The sequence below is a fragment of the Notamacropus eugenii genome, chromosome 2 (assembly GCF_028372415.1).
Source record: "Notamacropus eugenii isolate mMacEug1 chromosome 2, mMacEug1.pri_v2, whole genome shotgun sequence".
Taxonomy (NCBI): domain Eukaryota; kingdom Metazoa; phylum Chordata; class Mammalia; order Diprotodontia; family Macropodidae; genus Notamacropus; species Notamacropus eugenii.
In genome coordinates, this window is record NC_092873.1 from 378,316,081 (window position 1) to 378,336,083 (window position 20,003).

The 20,003-nt window shown below is 42.1% G+C and overlaps 1 protein-coding gene across 1 annotated transcript in view; it reads left to right on the plus strand.

Moving 5' to 3' along the window:
- Positions 1 to 1,350: 1,350 nt before the first annotated feature.
- Positions 1,351 to 20,003, plus strand: part of IL6R (interleukin 6 receptor) — a 64,714-nt gene continuing 46,061 nt past the window's right edge. The window contains exon 1 of the mRNA XM_072647105.1: positions 1,351 to 1,960. Coding sequence (XP_072503206.1) covers positions 1,876 to 1,960 — 85 coding nt within the window. The 5' untranslated portion in view covers positions 1,351 to 1,875. The remainder of the gene's footprint in view (positions 1,961 to 20,003) is intronic.

Genomic DNA, 20,003 nt, shown 5'->3' on the forward strand with positions numbered 1-20,003 from the left:
AAAAAATGATCTGCTATATTCTGCGATTGAATTCCATAGTTCTTTCTCTGGATGTTGAAGGCATCTTGCCTTAAAAGACCATTGGGAATTTTTTTAAGTCCTTGCATTGCTATGAAGATCCAAGTCTACCAGAAAAAGCTCTCGCACACTGTGGTCGTTGCTGTGGACAAGGTTCTCCTGGCTCTGCTCCTTTCACTCAGCATCAGATCATATAAGTCTTTCCAGGCCTCTATGAAGTCTTCCTGTTCATCATTTCTTATAGTGCAATAATTCATATACCATAATTTATTCAATCATTCCCCAATCGAAGGGCATCCCCTTGATTTCCAGTTTTTGGCCATCACAAAGAGTGCTGCTATAAAAATTTTTGCACATGTGGGACCCTTTCCTATTTTTATGATCTCTTGGGGATACAGTCCTAGAAGTGATATTATTGGGTCAAAGGGTATGCATATTTTTGTAGCCCTTTGGGCATAGTTCCAAATTGCTCTCCAGAATGGTTGGATCAGCTCACAGCTCCACCAACAATGTATTAGTGTTCCAACTCTCCCACATCCTCTCCAACATTTATCGTCTTCCTGTTCTGTAATGTTTGCCAATCTGATAGGTGTGATGTGGTAGATGGTGTGCAATCTTATATGGGCTCTACACATACATTCTTACTAAATACATTTTCACCTTAGTCATGTTGCATGGAAGAGTCAAAATGAATTGCCCTCTTTCTTTTCTTCAGGTTTTGTTACCAACCAGAGTTCTGGAGCGGGGTTGCCCCTCTGCCCTCTTAAGAAAAGCACTGGACTCCAAAAGGTGGGAAAGAAGGTAGAATGTTCGACATGGTGTCAGATCAGAATTCAAATCCTATCTAAGACACTTAACTAGCTGTGTGACACTAGCCAAGTCACTTGAACTGTCTGCCTCAGTTTTCTCATCTGTAAAATAGGATAATAGCACCTATTTCCCAGAGTTGTTCAGAGGATAAAACGAGGTAGTATTTGTAAAGCACTTTACAAGTACTATACAGGGTATTTCCCAAAGGTCAGCTTAAAACTAACTGCCTGGACTTGGAAAAAACCCTGTATAAATACTAGTTGTTACTATGAATGAGGAAGAACTGACTTCAGTCCCAGTTGTACCACTAACTCACTCTGGGGTCCCTAGCAAGTCATCTGATCTCTCTGAGCCTCGAATTTCTTGTCTGTAAACCAGGTATAATAATACCGATCGCTCCCTCCCCCTCAGCTGTGTTGCTGAGAAGAAATCAGCCTATGAAAGCTCAGAGCGGGCTATCAACATAAGTTCTCCTGTCTCCTCCTCGCTCAGGTGTGATGTTTGCTGGAAACCCGCCCTTCCGTCTCCCCTCCTGCCCAGGCTCTTGTTGCTCAATAGGTCCCCGATTTCACAATCGCACATGGGGACAGTCGACAGCCGCTGCAGAGCTGAGTTCCTCAAATGTTTTCCTGTGTTTGCCAGGACTATCCACTACTCTGAGTCATGTGTAAGTGGGAAGTTGAGCTAAGACAGTCAGGTCTGGCTGAGAGTGAACAAGAGAGGGAGTGAGAGAGGGAGCCTGGAGTCTGGGCGCTCAATCGCTGCTCCTGCCCGCGTCTGGGTTGTAGAGGCAGGCGGGGAGAGGAGCGCGGAGCGAGCGCAGCCAGACAGTGGTGAAGAGCTGGCTGGGGAGCGGAAGAACGGTGAGGAGCCGGCCGGAGAGCGGAGAGGGGCTCGGAACCGTCTCGGGAGCGCAGCGCTCCCCGGGATGGGGACTGGGAGTGAACCTGCTATGACGAAAGGACACTGGGAGAAGTGAGACCACCCAGAGGCAGCCCAAGGGCGGCCGCTCCCGTTGGAGAATGGTGTACTAAAAGAGGAGGAAGCATGCTGTCTGCCACCCTGGTGCTCCTGGCTGTCCTGTTCTTGGCTCTTGGGGACCAGCTGGTCCCAGAAGGCTGTCCCAGACTGGGTAAGCTGTTTTCTCTCTTGGAAGTCTGGGGTTCGGGCGGGGACAGAGGCTGGTGCCCCAAAAAGGTTGAGGGGTCCATTGCTAGTAGAATATTAGCAAACTCCGTCTAGTTTCCTAGAACACTTGGATCTCCGGACTTCTTATCAGACATTGGTCTCATTAGTTTTCTTATCTGTAAAATGAAAATGAAGGTGTTGGACTCCAAGGTACTATTCCAACTCTGACGTTTGGTAGTGGTGTGATGTATGTCAGGCAAGTCCCAGGTGGACCTCGGGCAGGAGCACCTCCCTCTGCCACTAGTTGAGAGACCCCTAGGCAAGACTCTTCTCAGTGACCCAGGCCGCTCTGTAAAGCTGTCCATCTGTACAAGTGGAGAGAGCTCCCACGTTGGAAGTTTTCTATTTCAAAACATAAATCTGAATCCCACACCTCCCCCAAAATTTCTATGACAAAAACATGTTCTGCTGAGCATAAGTCAAGAAAGGGGCCATGTCTGATTATTTCCTGTGCTCCATCAGTGGCTCTTCTTTTGTGATGGGTCTCTCTGCACCTGCTCCATGTGACTTGACTTGTTCTGTCTGACTCCCAGGACCAATTGGGCCTGACCCTCAGTACTCTTATACCTCATGATACTTTCAGCACCTGGACCTTGTCCCCCTCCCCCTCATCTGCTCCTAGGGAAAGTTAGCTTTCAGGTATCCCAAGGGCAAAGATGCTTGAAAAGTTTTCTTGTGGGTAGGATTGTTTCCTCAAATGTGCCCCAACTCCTTCCCTTCCCGAGGGCTATCCCTGAGCTGCTCCCTCCCCAGCCCTCTGGGGCTAGGGAGGATGATTCCTTTCTGAGTATGAGGTTGACTGACATCATCAGTGCTGAGTCACTGCTCCACTCCATCCACCTTTTCTCCAGCACTGCCCTCCACCCAATCCTGGCAAGTCTAGAGTCTATCTTTCTGGGAACCTAATGCCGAGACATAGAGATCACCAAGTGGGGATTGTCCATGGCTGGAGCTGGAAAACGCTAGCCCCCACCCCCACCCCTTCCTGTTAAGAGTCAAAGGAAGATACTGTGACAGAACTCACTTGCTGGTTGATGGTGATATTTCCATTAATATCAAGGCTTTGGCTGAATGCCCAGGGCTGACTGGCATATATAGCATGTCTCAGTTTCTCTTTGACCTTCAGTGGCAGCAACTCCAGGGGTTTATTTTTGGATTTGTCTGTGAGGATATCTAGAGGGCAACAGGTTTATTTCTTGCAAGGATCAATCAGCCATTTGGTTCCTTTTTTTAAATGGATGATTGTCTCCAGGTCACCTCATTCTCACTGTGTCAAATACTTTCTCCAGTCAAGTCTCTGGCCTCCAGGGGGGCAGGGTGAGCCAGGTGCGCACTCTTCTCTCTCTTTCCTGGTTTCATTCCCAAAGAGAGGGTGTGAATTTTGGTCTGCTGTGATTGGAGAAAGAAGGTAGGAGTGGTGGTCTTGACAGCCTGGCAGACTTTGAATGAAGACTGACAAGACAACAAGACCTATAAAGGGAAAGAAGACAAAAGGAGAGAGATGGGAGATACTGAAACAAAGCTGGAAGTTACCCATGATCAGTTGAGGGCTTAAAAAGATGGAGGAATGGAAAAAGAGTGGATGAGCCCAGGCTGATGTCCTGGGTGCCAGTCAGGATAGTTCAGTGAGAAGGAGGAAAACAACAAGGGAGGAACAAGAATAAATCCTCAGGAGTTGCAACTGGGGCAGATGGAAATTTACAGTATTCCTAATTGCACCTTGGTAGAGGGGAGCCAGTGGGAAAGGTCCTGGTTTGAGGTATTTTAGACAGTCTTTCCTTCTCTCTATGCAGCAATGCTGGGCAAAGAGAACCTGGAGGAAGTGTCAGCTTGTTTAACATCATAGGAAAATGCAGAGAAGCAGAAAACATCCAGGGCCCAAGCTACTTTCTCGTGTGCGCGCATGCACACATACACACACGCACACACACACCCTCCCACAAACTTGAGAGCAAAAATAAGAGAAATCTCGTAAATGGATCAAGTTAGATGTTCAATTTCAGAGAAATAGAAGGCGGTGGTATAGAAATTAGAGTTGCCTCATTGGGGAAATACCAACAGAAGCATGTGATCTGGTAGAATGAAAATATAAGACTGGGAGTCAGAAGACCTGAATTCAAGGTCTGGTTTTGGACCTGTGACTGATCTTAGACCAGTGAAATCTTATCTCTTTGGGCTTCAGTATCTTCATCTGTAAAATAAACTTGGGATTACTCTTAACTTTTTTTTTTTATTCTAGTGAAAAAAATGGTAGGCTCAGAGTCAAGAGATCTGGGTTAAATACTAGCTCTATGTGACCCTGTGCAAGTCACTTCTATGAGCCTCAGTTTCATCATCTATAAAACGGGAATAATAAAAATTTCAACCCAACCTCACAGGAGAATTGTGAGGAAAGCACATTCTTTTTTTAATTTCCATGTAAAATGCCAACTTTTCTTATGATTATGAGTTTCCCTTCCCCTAGCAAACTATTCAAAACGATGTTATCTTGAAAATTTCTCCAGCCTTTGACTTTTCTTTTATCACTATCTCCTTCTGTCCCATACTTCTCAGTCTCATCCCTACTCCTCAGATGCCCAAGGCCAGGGCTATTATGATGCATATATAGATTTAGTGGCTATAGATGAGGCATGATTTTAGAGACCAGTTAGATTCTCTTATCCTCCAAAAGTAACTCACTCAGTTTGGTTTTCTGATACCTGATATCCAAAGTTAAACATTCAGTGCTTTGGCTTGAAGAGTTAATGCTCTAGTACAATGTAAAGACCCTTAAAGGCTGCCTTCACTTTATCTATCTATCTATCTATCTATCTATCTATCTATCTATCTATCTATCATCTATCTATGTAAAAACAGACTTGTGATTTCATTGGTAAAGGGAACTCTTATTGAGGGACCTTCTCTCCCCATGTAGCTTGTCTTAACTGCCTGGTAAATAGTTTGTCAAGGGTCACACAGTCAATGTGTGACGTAAGTCTCTGTTTGTCTCAGTTTCTTCATCTGTAATATGAGGATAATAAGAGTGATAACAGTACCTACCTTCCAGCATTGTTGTAAGATAAAATGAAATATTTGCAAAATGCTTTGCAAACCTTAAAGCCCTCTCTAAATGCTAACTCTTGTTATTATGTGGTAGAACTGGAACTGAGCCCTGGGTGTTCATGACTCCGCATAGCCCTCTTGCCCTGGGCCAGGCCATCTCTCTTATTCAGGGCGTCTTACAGTCATCAACATCTGTGGCAAAGCAAGCTGCTTCTTGGTCTGCTTATTCTTTAACTTGAAAGCTTCATTTTTTGTAGGCAAATATCCAAGGTATCCACTGATTATGTAATGTATGCGTCATCTAAGCCCTTGCTGCTTTTTGTGAAAGGCGGGGAGGCAAGGGGTATCTTTCCACAGTGTAGTATGGTGGAAAGAGGTTAGTTGAGAGTTAGGAGACCAAGGTTCAAATCTTAACTCTACCTACGATGTGCTAGGCACCGTGCTAAGTACTTTATAATATTATCTCATTCAATAATAATGATAATAGCTAGCATTTATATAGTACCTACTATGCACTAGACACTGTGCTAAGTACTTTGTGAGTTATCTCATTTGATCATAGTAATAATAATTGCCAATGCTTACAGAGTGCTTATTATGTGCCAGATACTGTGCTAAGTGCTTTATAAATATTATCTTATTTGATTCTTATAACAGCCCTCAGAGGGAGGTACTAATATTTTTATCATCCCTATTGAGGAAACTCAGGTTGAATGATTTATCCAAGGTCACACAGCTACTAAGTGTCTAAGGCTGGATTGGAACTCAGGTTGTCCTGACTCCAGACCCAGAGCTGTATTGACTGCACCACCACCTAACTGCCTTTCCCCCATTGTTTCCAATGGCTCTTTCCTTAGTTGTATGACCATGAACTAATCACATAACTCCTGTAGGTCTCTTTACTTTCTTCTTCCGTAAAATGAGGGGGGAGGGAGGTCAATAACAACCCTCCTAGCTCTATGTCCTATAAAACCCTATGACAACATAAGTCAATTTCCATTCCTTTTTCTCAGTAAAACAGCCACTCAGATGACATTTTACCCTTAGGGATTTTTTTCCCCCACTTGAATATAAATAAATACAGAGGCAAGCAAGAGGTTGTAGTTCTCCCTTTTCCACTCTGTCCTCATCAGAACACATCTGGAGCACATTGTTCTATTTTGGGAGCCATACCATAGGAAGCACACTGATAAGCTTCCTATGAGGAAGGACAGTCAGTATGGTGAAGAGTCTGTCATCTGAGGATTGGCTAAAGGAAGGAACAAAGGCATTTTGACTTGGAGAAAAGTCTTAGAGGAAATATTCTGTCTTCACATGTCTAAAGGGCTTGCACATGGAAGGGGGTTAAACTTGTTCCAGATGGCCCCAGAGGGCAGAACTCTGAGAAATGCATGGAATTTGCAAAGAGACAAATTCGGACTTGATTTATGGAAATTCTTCCTAACTAGAGAGATCCAAAATTGGAATAGGCTTCCTTGGGAGATAATGGGCTCCCCATCACTGGATGCTCAACTGAGAAATATGTTATAGAGGAGATTTTTTTTTTTTTAAATAGGGGGTAGACTTAATGAGGAGCAACTAGGTGGCAGAGTGGATAGAACACTGGGTTTAGAATCAGGAAGGCTCTTCTTCATGAGTTCAAATCCAGTCTCAGACACTTAACAGCTGTGTGATCCTGGACACTGAGCACTGAACTCAGGCTTTCTATTGTCATTTTCCCTTGATGTGTTAACCAACATCAAGGATCAATACGTCATATATACAGACATACACACCGGTATGGATATATGCACACCAACATATCTATTCATACACATACCTATGTATATATATGTATGTGTGTGTAATAGAAATGATACAAAGACTCCTGACCTCAATGAACTTTTCTGTTCTGTAAAACTTGGACTCAGTCAAAAGGTCAAACCCAAAGACCTAGAAGACCACATGTGGCCTTGAGGTTATAGGTTCTCCACCCCTGTTCTAAATCCTGGCTCTTAGAGGAGACAGTGTGGCTTAGTGGAAAGGGCAGCATAAGAGGCACCTGGGCTGGCTTACTCGTTGTTATCCTGGGATGAGACATTTTACTTCCCTGGTCCTCAGCTTTCCCACCCAACAACTGAGGGATTGGGAGATCCTCAAAGCCCTATCTCTAAATCTAAATCCTTTCATTGTAGGAGTGAGAAGATATGAATTTGAGTCCCATCTTTGCTAGTTATTATTTGCATGACCCAGAATAACTCTCGTCCCTTGGCCTTAGTTTGTTCATCTGTGAAATAGGGATAATATCCATAATGTGCCCCTACTAAGGGTATTGGGAGGAAAGTGTTTTGCAGACCCTAAATTACCAGTGGGACTTATTAGCAGCTCTTAGATTGGCAAGGACTTTAGAGGTCATCTTATCTACCCTCCTCTTTACAGCTAAGGAAACTGAAGGATGGGAAATTAGCTGATTTGTCCAAGATCACACAGCCAATAAGTGGCAGAGCTGAGATTTGAACCCACACTTTGTAATTCTAGTTGCAGAGATCTCTCCATTGCACTTTTCTCCCCACACTTTATTACTGATGAATTCTTATAGCCTACCTGCTCAGCTGCCTCCCCCTTCAGGACCATGGGGAGCTACTAGCTTTATAGCACTTTCCCCTTTTGAGGTCTGAAGAACTAAATTTCTTTGTCCTAGACTCACCCCTTATCATTTCTGATCCAAATGGTGCTGAATTCACAACTCTTTACTTTATCAGTTGACTTTATTTCCCCCTGACTCTGCCCCTTATCTCTCCATGAATCCATCTTGGAGACTGTTCGGTTCAGTTTCCATAGTTACACCCTTTCCTCTCTCCCTTCCTTATATCCAAAAGTGCCTTATATCCAGAAAGAACCCCCCTTTATCCTTCCTCATTCCCTTCATAGTTCACCTCCTCCTCTTAAAATAGGGATTATTCAGGACAAGTTTTAAAGACAGTGTTAAATTTTAACAATATAGGCAGCTCGGTGGTGCAGTAGGTAGAGCACTGGGCTTGAAGTCAAATGGCAAGCCATTCCAGTATCTTTGCCAAGAAAAACACAAATGAGGTCATGAAGAGTTAGACAGAACTGAAAATCTTGTGTTAACAGTGTAGTTTTAAGTTTTAATAGTGTAATTTTAAGCTTTAATAGCTTAAAACTTTACTAGCTTGAAGTTGCACTAAGACTTTTGAGACAATCTACATAATATGTTACATATAATATATTATATAATCTAATATAATAAACGTAGTATAATATAATGCAGTATAATTTAACATATGACATTGCACACTATAATATAACATAATATGATATGATAGAAGACAATACAATAAAATATAATATGATATGCAATATAAAATACTATAACACAATGTAATATAAGATAATATATGATATGATATGATGATATAATATGTCAATATAATACAATATAGTTTAACAACATGGCAATACATAATATAATGAAACATAATATGCCAGCAAAATGGAAATGCATATCAAATTATGTTTAAAGTAACCCCTGCATTCCTCAGACAAATATCCACTGTTTTCCCTAAACCATCTGCAGAAACCCTCATTTGCATTTTTCAAAAAGAAAACTTCTCTCTAGGCTCATTAACACCATCACTTGACATCCCACTCTCTCCCAACTTTTCCTTATTACTTTTTAAAGTTTGCTAAGTAATTTAAACACATTATCTCATTTGATCCTCAAAATTACCCTGTGAGGGAGGTGCTATTATTATCATCCCCTTTTTACATTTGAGAAACTGAGGTTACACAGGTTTCAAGTTGCTGATACAGGATTCAAACCCAGGACGTCCTGATTCTAAAAGTGGCCCACTATCTGCCATCTCATGTAACTTCTCTCAATTTACCATTCTTCGTAGGAGAATGGATACAAAACTGAAGACCAGAAAATCGAAGCCCTAATCCCAGGCCCTTCCCAAATTTGCACAAGTCAGTCAATTCTCTTTGGGCTTCAGTCTTTTTTTTTTTTTTAATAATTAAATTTATTTATTTAACTTTTAACATTCATTTTCACAAAATTTTGTGTTACAAATTTTCTCCCCTTTTATCCCCTCCCCCCCCCAAACACCAAGCATTCCAATTGCCCCTATGACCAATCTGCTCTCTCTTCTATCATCCCTCTCTGCCCTAGTCTCCGTCTTCTCTTTTGTCCTGTAGGGCCAGATAGCTTTCTATACCCCTTTACCTGTATTTCTTATTTCCTAGTGGCAAGAACATTACAGTTGATCCTAATACTTTGAGTTCCAACTTCTTTACCTCCCTCCCTCTCCACCCCTTCCCTTTGGAAGGCAAGCAATTCAATATAGGCCAAATCTGTGTAGTTTTGCAAATGACTTCCATAATAGTTGTGTTGTATAGGACTAACTATATTTCCCTCCATCCTATCCTGTCCCCCATTACTTCTGTTCTCTTTTGATCCTATCCCTCCCCATGAGTGTCGACCTCGAATTGCACTCTCCTCCCCATGCTCTCCCTTCTATCATCCCCCCACCCTGCTTGTCCCCTTATCCCCCACTTTCCTGTATTGTGAGATAGGTTTTCCTACCAAAATGAGTGTGCATTTTATTCTTTCCTTTAGTAGAATGTGGTGAGAGTAGACTTCATGTTTTTCTCTCACCTCCCCTCTTTATCCCTCCACTAATGAGTCTTTTGCTTGCCTCTTTTATGAGAGATAATTTGCCCCATTCAATTTCTCCCTTTCTCCTCCCAATATATTTCTCTCTCACTGCTTGATTTCATTTTTTTTTTAAAGATATGATCCCATCCTCTTCAATTCACTCTGTGCACTCTGTCTCTATGCATGTGTGCGTGTGCATGTGTGTGTGTGTAATCCCACCCAGTACCCAGATACTGAAATGTTTCAAGAGTTACAAATATTGTCTTTCCATGTAGGAATGTAAACAGTTCAACTTTAGGAAGTCCCTTATGACTTCTCTTTGCTGTTCACCTTTTCATGGTTCTCTTCATTCTTGTGTTTGAAAGTCAAATTTTCTTTTCAGCTCTGGTCTTTTCATCAAGAATGCTTGAAAATCCTCTATTTCATTGAAAGACCATTTTTTCCCCTGAAGTATTATACTCAGTTTTGCTGGGTAGGTGATTCTTGGTTTTAGTCCTAGTTCCTTTGACTTCTGGAATATCCTGTTCCATGCCCTTCGATCCCTTAATGTAGAGGCTGCTAGATCTTGTGTTATCCTGATTGTATTTCCCCAATACTTGAATTGTTTCTTTCTAGCTGCTTGCAATATTTTCTCCTTGACCTGGGAACTCTGGAATTTGGCCACAATGTTCCTAGGAGTTTCTCTTTTTGGATCTCTTTCAGGTGGTGTTCTGTGGATTCCTTGAATATTTATTTTGCCCTCTGGTTCTAGAATCTCAGGGCAGTTTTCCTTGATAATTTCATGAAAGATGATGTCTAGGCTCTTCTTTTGATCATGGCTTTCAGGTAGTCCCAAAATTTTTAAATTGTCTCTCCTGGATCTATTTTCCAGGTCAGTTGTTTTTCCCATGAGATATTTCACATTATCTTCCATTTTTCCATTCTTTTGGTTTTGTATTGTGATATCTTGCTTTCTCACAAAGTCCTTAGCTTCCATCTGTGCCATTCTAATTTTGAAAGAACTATTTTCTTCAGTGAGCTTTTGAATCTCCTTTTCCATTTGGCTAATTCTGCTTTTGAAAGCATTCTTCTCCTCATTGGCTTTTTGAACCTCTTTTGCCAATTGAGTTAGGCTAGTTTTCAAGGTGTTATTTTCTTCAACATTTTTTTGGGTCTCCTTTAGCAGGGAGCTGATCTGCTGTTCATGCTTTGACTTCATGTCTCTCATTTCTCTTCCCAGCTTTTCCTCTACCTCTCTAACTTGATTTTCAAAATTCTTTTTGAGCTCTTCCATGGCCTGAGCCCATTGGGTGGGCTGGGACACAGAAGCCTTGATTTCTGTGTCTTTGCCTGATGGTAAGCATTGTTCTTCCTCATCAGAAAGGAAGGGAGGAAATGCCTGTTCACCAAGAAAGTAACCTTCTATAGTCTTATTTCTTTTCCCTTTTCTGGGCATTTTCCCAGCCAGTGACTTGACCTCTGAATATTCTCCTCACACCCACCTCGCCTCCTGATCCTCCCAGCCAGTGTTTGGGGTCTGAGATTCAAATGCTGCTTCCAGCCTCAGGGCTTTTGGCGGGGGCAGGGCTGCTATTCAGTATGAGATTAAGTTCAGGTGCTCAGGTAGGGGCAGGGCTGCCTCTCATGCTCAGTTCCCTCGTGGGGTTTATGCACAGACCTTCCACAATGGATTCAGGCTCCCGCCTGCTTGGGGAGCCCTGGTCTGCAGCTGCCTCTCAGCTTCTACCTCCCGGGGAGCCTGAATTATGGGGGCACCCCACTCCCCTCTTGACCCGCCAAAGAGAATCTCTCACCGACCCCCGTCACCTGTGGGTGGAGGGACTTGTGCGGCCGCTGGAGATCCCATCCCTGAAGCCTGCTCGGATCTGTTTGTCTCGGTGCTGCGGCCGCAGCCATGGCCGCAGCAGGTCTGGGCTGGGCTCCACATCTGCAGTGCGACAGACCTTTTGCGAGAGGTTTGCAGGTCCCTCTGTGGGTGGAGGGACCCGCGTGGCCGCTGGAGATCCCGTCCCTGAAGCCCGCTCAGATCTTTTCCTCTTGGTGCCGCGGCCACGGCAGGGCTGCACTCAGCTCCCAGTCCTGGTGCCCAGTCCGCAGCGCGAAGGACCCCCCGCGAGAGGTTTGCAGGTCTCTCCAGAACAGAAATTTCCCTCGCTCCAATGTTCTGTGGCCTCTGGGTGCAGAATTCTCCGTGAGTTACTTCCCTGTAGCCGTTCTATGGGTTGTGGGTTCGGAGCTATGTGTATGTGCGTCTTTCTACTCCGCCATCTTGGCTCCCGGCTTCAGTCTTTGTAACTGTAAAATGGGCATACTGTACTGTCTCTCCCAGCTCTAATGGCACATCCTTGTGGTTATTTTGGAAAATCCCTAAGTCTAAATAAATGTATCAGTTCCTTTATGGAGAGGTAGTTTTGATTGGAAATGACGAAGTGGGGTGCAAAGAATTTGGTTAAGGAGGAGGGGAATGAGTGTAAGAGGAAAGTGGCTCTGAAGACATTCAGAGATTCAAAGATATTCTCCATAGTTTTGCTGAGGTCTGGGCCTGCCCTTTCTACTTCTATTTCTAATATTCTACTCTGTTGGCCGCCAGGTCCTACATTTAGAGAAATTCAGAACTAGAGCCTGCCTCAATGTGTGTAGGGGCAGAAATAATAGGAGGTAAGGAAGAAGGAGGAGAATGGGGAAAGGGGTTCTAGTTCTTTTAAAGGCTTAATTCTGCTTCCCATCCCCTAACATAAGTCTTGGTCTGAGAAGATATGAATTCTAGTTTTAATTCTAGTTTATTAGCTTTGTGACTGTGGGCAAATCACTTTACCTCTTTGAAACTTAATTTTCTCATTTGTAAAATGGGTTTAATAATGCCTCTATTTCCTACCATATAGAGTTGTGAAGGAAACACTCAGTAAAGTATGAGCTCTCTGCTGTGGTGTCCACTCCCTTTCCCATAACCTCTCTAAAGCCCCAAGTAGTGTGTGAGTAGAAGGAGGACAGTTAGGGTTATGTAGGGTTGGTGTTAAGAGTGAGGGGAATGAGATTTATAAGAATGGTCAGTGTTGGGAGAGTGGGCTTATTTTATTTCCCCCTTAAATTCTAACATCTGTTTTGGGTGATGTAGTGAAGAAGTTGATTTGGAATGGAAATCAAGAGATTTGTTGTCTAGTTCCAGATGTGCCACTAACTAATTGTGTGATCTTGGCACTTTCCTGCAGTGTGACTCTGAGGAAAGAACACTACCTTTGGAATCAGAGTCCCCGGGTTCAAATTCTGACTCAGCTACTTTATGATCTTGGGCAGGTGGCTCCACCTCTCTAGTCCTCAGAATCTTCATCTTTAAAATGATAGGGCTGGCTGAGGTGACCTCTAAGCTCCCTTCCATCTGTAAGTCTATGAGCCCATGACCCTGTTACCTTCTTGAGACTCAGTTTCTTTATCTGTAAAATGAAATGGTTGGCCTTTTTGATGTCTAAGGTCCCTTCCAGCTTTGATGTTCTGTGTTCTCTGTTCCAACTTTAAGCTCTGGATTGAGTGATTTTTTTTAGCTGTTCTCTGATCTCTAGACCCCTTTCTTTTCATCTACTACCCTGCCTTCTCCTAAATAGCCCTTTGTTCCCCATTTTATCTCAAAGCTCTACCACCCTCCCTGCTTTGGCCCTCTTTCCTATTAAACCTCCCATTTACAAAGCACATTGAAATTTACAAAGGATTCTGCTCATAACCTTGTGAGGAGGGTGGTACAACTATTATTATTTTTCCTGTCCTATAAGAATAGTATTAGGAAAACAGATGCTCAGAATAAGTAAAGGCTGGAGAGGAAAGCTAAGGACATATATATGTATGTATATGCATTCATACACACACACATACATGTGTTTGTATATATATATATATATATATATAATTTTAGCTATGTGGGGAATGATAGTAGGATGAAAGAAGGAAAAGGGCTACTGTGACTAGAATAAAGAAAATGGAAGATATAATGAAGCTGCTCAGTCCCTTATTTTCCTTCTATTTTCTCTGCTGCCGTAGATCAAAAGAAATATGAGATGCACAAATTCAGAGACATCTCCACTCCAAAGGTTCATTTAGACCATTTGTGCCTGACCTGAGACAGAGCCTTCCAAACTCATATTGGTCTGATCAGCCAGAGTCAGACACATTATATTTTTATCCCAACATAGTGATGTCATTTTAGTCCTCTTTGATGATGAAGGACAATAACCAACCAACCAATTTTCTCTGCTAATGGAGAATAATCTTTGTACTGGGAAGGACAAAAAAAGTGATTGATAGGGAGCTGAGAGCCAAGAAATGAAGGACGATAGAAAGAGGGGACCCTCTGGATACCTTTGATGAGTTTAAGTTACCAGACCCAGATGAACTACAGCCTTAGGTACTAAGGTAGTTATGTGGTAGAGGGGATAAAATGTTAGACTTGGAGACAGAAAGACCTGGGTTCCAATTCTGCCTCAGTTTATTAGCTGTGTGACCCTGGACAAGTCACTTAACCTCTATATGTTTCAGTTTCCTCATTTGTAATATGGAGATAATAATTACGCCTACCTCACAGGGTTGTTATGAGGATCATGTAAGAGAACTCGTGTGAAGCATTTTGCAATGTTAAAGTATTATGCAAATAGTAATAGTTGTTATAAGTAATGTATAATATTCGTATTTATTATTTTTACTGAAAGAATTGGCAAATGTGTTGGTGAGCCACTGCCAGAGATCTTTGAAAAACTGTAGAGAGTAAAGATGTCTCCAGATTAGATAAGGGCAATATCTTTGTTTTCAAAAAAGGGAAGAAAATAAAATCTGTGAACTACATGGGCCAGTGAGCTTAACTTGGATTCCTGGCAAAATTATAGAATATATTTTTAAAGAGATGGTTAGTGAATATCTAGAAAATGAAGGAAAATAGACATCATGATGACATCAAGATCAGGTCATACCATATGAATGCAATGAAATTATTGTGCGATAAGAAATGCACAGTGATAAGATAAATTCAGAGAAATGAGGGAAAATTTATATGAACTGATGCAGAATGAAATAAGTATATTTGGAAAGAACAACATACACAATGAACTACAGCAAAGTAAACAAAAAGGTCTCTGAAAGAAAACTGAACTCGAGCCAAACTGAAAAATCATTAACAATCTTAGAGAAGAGGTGATGAAATATTTTTCTTTTCTGAAACCAGAGATGTGGGGGGACAATAAGTTCTCATTGTTGCACACAATGTCAGATATGCTCATTGCTTCAGGTGTTTTGTTTAATTGTTTGTCTTTCTTACAAGGAAACTTTGGAGGGGATATAGAGTCTTTTCTCAGAAATGACAAGTGGCATTTTTAAACTGTATTTTCAAATTTTTATTTTTAAAGGAAGAAAAAATAAAACTCCTGTAACAGATATGTATAGCCAAGCAAAACAAATTCCCTCATTGACAATGCCCCCTCAAAATATGTCTCAATCTGCACTGAATCCATCATCTCTCTGTAAGGAGATAAGTGGCATGTTTCATCATGACGCATGTGTGTGTATGTATATGTAGATGTAGGTGTATATGTGTGCCTCAGTCTGTACTCTGAGTCCTTCACTTCTCTATCAGGAGGTGGTAGTAGGTTTCATATAGCATCCTTTGGAATCATGGTTGGCTATTGTGTTGATTGGAGTTCTTCAAGGAAAGGCCTTGATAAATTGAAAACAGCTCAGAGGAAGATAACCAGGATAGTGAAGGACTTTAAAATGATGCCATATGAAGACTGATGAAAGAATTAAACATTTTTAGTTTGGAGAGGCAAGGACTTAGGGACTACATGATCATTTTCTTCAAGTTTTCAAAGGATTTTCACATGGAAAAGATAATAGACTTGTCCTGCTCTCCCTTTTTGAGCAGAACTATGGGTGGAATTTGCAAAACACAAAACTTAGAGGTTTCATGTAGGGAAAAGTTTTCTAAGAATGAGAGCTATTGTAAAGTGGAATGGCCTCTCTTAGGATATAGTGGTGCCATGTCACTGAAAGTCTTCAAACAATGACTGGATGGAACCCAAAAAAGAAACATATCTGTCCTCAAAGAGTTTATTATATTATATTGGGGAAAACAACACGTACATCAACAAATTAGTACAAAATAAATAATGATGCAGTTTTGGGGGTGGGAGAGTCAAGGTGAGTCTCCTTCAGAAGATACCATTTGAGTTGAGCTTTAAAGGAAGTTAAGGATTTTATGAAGTGGAGGTGAAGAGAGAGTGCATTCCAGTCCTGGGGGACAGTCTGTGGCAAGCCACAGAGTCTAGCTTAGCTGGAATATAAAATTTGTGAAGGTGAGTAAGGTGTAATAATCCTGGGGAGGTAGGTGGAAGTCAGGCTGTACCAGCTTTAAATGCTAATCAGGCACATGGGTATTTTATCCTGGTGACAGTAGGGAGCCAATGGAGCTTCTTGAGCAGAGGTTCAAACCTGTGTTTTAGGAATACCAGGTTGGCAATGATGTGGAGGATGAATTAGAGAGGGGAGAGGCTTGACACAGGTCTCTTCCAGCTCTGAGCTTCTGTGTGCCAAAGTATTTGCTTTCTATCACACAGTAAAGTGTGCCAAATTTCAAGCTCAGGTCTCCTGAGGACACACCTTATGGCATCTTCCCCAAGGGCCCCTCCCTTGGCTTCCTTTCAAAGGCTGCAGTTTTCCAGCTGCCTGCGACACTGGGAAGGACTAGAAATTGTGTCCCTTCCTCCCTCTTTTCCCTAATTTAGACAACTCTTTTACTGTACCCTGGACCCAATGTGGCTGATATGGAAACTCTAACATTTTGGTATAGTGGGGAGGTGGGGGTGGGGGGTGGGGGGGTGGGCATTAAATTGGAAATCTTTAAAATTTGAGTAATCAGAAGCAAATTGGAATTACCTGAGTCTCTCAAAGTCTCTGAGTCACCATCTCTAGACTGACTTTGGTGGAGCTTAAAAGAGCCACTATCTCTGTCTTCAAGCAGTTTATAATTTATTGGACAGACAAAACAAGCACCATGGAGCCAAGATAAATATTTATACGTACAAGCTGGAGCATGTTCCAGAGGTACAGACATATGATTAGTGGAGAAGCAGCCAGTGTGCCTTGGAGCAGGGAATTTGATTATCTGAGTGGGGCTATTTAGTTAGGTAAATGTGAATCTGGTACTTGGAAGGTATTAGGGAACAGTTTTAGAGCTAGATTTTTGGTCCTCATCCATGGAAGAATCCTTTGCTATCTGCTTATAGGATTTAAAGGTGGAAGGGACCTTAGAGATGATCTAGTCCAATGCTCTCGTGTTACTGGTAAGGAACCAACTTGCCTAAGGTCATACCACTAGCAATTGGCAGCATTTGGATTTTCAGTCTTTGAACATCAAATCTATTGCCTTTTCATTGGGGAATATTTTCCTACTACAGTACATGTTCATTTGACAGATACTTACTGAGTACCTACTGTGAGCAGAAGAGCACTGAATAAACCTGTTAGGAATATTGTTGTTCATTCATGTCCAACTCTTTGTGACCCCATGGACCATAGCATGCCAACACTATCCGTGGGGTTTTCTTGGCAAATTTACTGGAATGTATTAAGGCAAACAGAGGCTAAGAGACAGGTTCACACAACTATTAAGTGTCTGAGGCTGGATTTGAACTCAGGTCTTCCTTACTCCAAGACCAGTGTTCTAACCACTGATCCAACTGGCTGCCACCTCAAAGGTTAGGAACCTAAGATGACAACCTTCTCATTTTACAGAGGAGGATACTGGGTCCCAGAGAAGTTAAATGCCTTGCAGAAGGTCACATGGCTATTTAGTAGCTGAGCTTGAACATGAATGTTTATTTCTTGACCAGAATAATGTTATTTCCATCATTTTGGGTCTTTTTCTTCATCAGTAGCTGGGAGTGGAAGTGGGGAGAAGTGAAAGAAAAGTAGAATTCTAGAGGCTGACATTTATGATGCCTTTCGGAGAGAATAAGTAGAATCAATTCATCCATCAATCAATCAACAAGCATTTCTAAAGAGTTCCTCCTACATTGTACTAGGTGATAGGGATACAAAGAAAAAAAAAGAAATTTCTTTTCATCCCTTTCCCCAAGGAGCTTACATTCAATACGCAGAAATAAGTATACAAAACAGAAATAAGAGATATGCAAAGTCAATAATACCAGATGATTCCAGGGCGTGGGAGGCATTAGCAGCTTTGAGATGGCATTCAAGGTGAGCTTTGAAGGAAACCAGAGATTTTAAGCTCATTCCATCATTTCGGTCATTTCTGATTCATGACCCCATCAGGGGTTTTCTCGGCAGAGATACTGGAAGAGTTTGCCATTTCCTTCTCCAGCTCATTAAGTGTCTGAGGCCAGCCACCTAATTACCCCCTTAAGGGGCAGTGGATACGGTGTCAGCCCTGAAATCAGGAAGACTCATTCTCCTTAATTCAAATCTAGCCTCAGACACTTACTGTGTGACCCCAGGCAAGTCACTTCACTTTGTTTGCCTCAGTTTCCTCATCTGTAAAATGAGCTAGAAAAGAAATGGCAAACCACTCAGGTATCTCGGTTAAGAAAACCCCAAATGGGGTCAGAGTTAGACATGACCGAAACAACTAAACAACAATTGTAAGTGGTAGAAATGAGGAGAGGGTGCATTCTAAGCATAAGGACAGCCTATACAAGGCATTAAGGCAGGAGATGGAATGTACTGGATGAGAAACAGTAAGAAATGGGTTTAATGATGAGGGTGTGTGTGTGTATGTGTGTGTGTGTGTGTGTGTGTGTGTGTGTGTGTGTATGTGTGACATAAATCTGGAATGTAAGTTGGAGCCAGGTGGTAAGGACTTTTAAATGCCAAACAGAGGAATTTGTAGCTTATCCTAGAGATAATGGGGAACCATTACAGCCTATTGACAAAGGGAGTGACTAATCAGTTCTGTGTCTTAGGAAACAGAAAGAGAAAAGATGGAGACTCATTTCCTCAATGAGCCTCAGAGATCTCTGTGGCAGGGCTACCATGGACTTGGGAAAGCTTCGTTATTGCTTGTCATCCTTCATTCTCAAAGAGGACCAGTGATATCACAAGGATGATAACTTGACTTGCTGGTGAATGGACTTTAAGTGAGGGAGCTCTGAACAGTCATCTGTCTCCCCTCTCCCCTCACCCTTCAGATTCCACTGGAGCTTCCTGCAACTTTTTTTCTTTTAATTAAATTATTTTATTTGTTTTCAGTGTTCTATAATCACTTCCATATATCTTAGATTTATCCCCCCTCCCTGAGATGGCATACAATTTTATATAGGTTCTACAATACATTCCTATTAAATATCATGTCCCTGCAACTTCTATAGGAATGACTAGAGGGGTGCCATGAGAAGATAGAGGAAGAGAGAAAATGTGAAGCCTAGATCTAAGGAGAAGAGAACAGTAGAGAGCTGGGGGTGGGGGTGGGCAGATGACCAGGAAGGAAAAGAGGAAGCCAGAATTGAGGGCTAGGCACCCTTTAGGGGGAGAGGGATGAAGAAAATCACCCTGAGTGTCTCCCTCTCGGAACCTGATCTTGTGAGATGAAATTAAACTCTGCCTTTCACAACCTCGCAGATAGCTAGGCATAGAGGCATAGTATTTGGAATCTGATCTTGTGCAAATCCTTAGGGAACCTGTCTAGCTTTACTTTCTTTGTCTGTGAAATGAGGAGTTATCAAAATTCCCTTCTAGGCTTTTACATTTTACCTTCTGTGGTTCTCTGATTCTACTCAGGCTGCTGGGTGAGGAGGTCTAAATTTAATTCTGCAAATTTGCCATTCATTGATTAAGAAAGTTGAGATACAACATCATCCCTGCCCTAGATGAGCTTACCTTGTAGAAGGAATAGCTAGGTTCTTTAGTTTTAAGGTGTGTGACAGTCTTAACATATATTCAGGGTATCCCCAAAATCGTAGTGCATTTTTAAGATTCTGTAGCTTAAAAAATGGGCAGTCAATTGGTACCGTGGATAGAGTGCTACGTCTGGAGTCAGGGAGACATCTTTATGAGTTCAAACCTGGCCTTAGACACTTACTAGCTGTGTGACCCTGAGCAAGTCACTGAACCCTGCTTGCCTCAGTTTCCTCATCTGTAAAAAGAGCTAGAGAAGGACATGGAAAACCATTCCAGTGTCTCTGCCAAGAAAATCCCAAATGGGGTCAGAAAGAGTCAGACATGATTGAATAAGAACAATAAAGCTTGAAACAGCACTAAGCCTTTGGGGACACCCTGTATTATGCCATTTTGTCTCTAC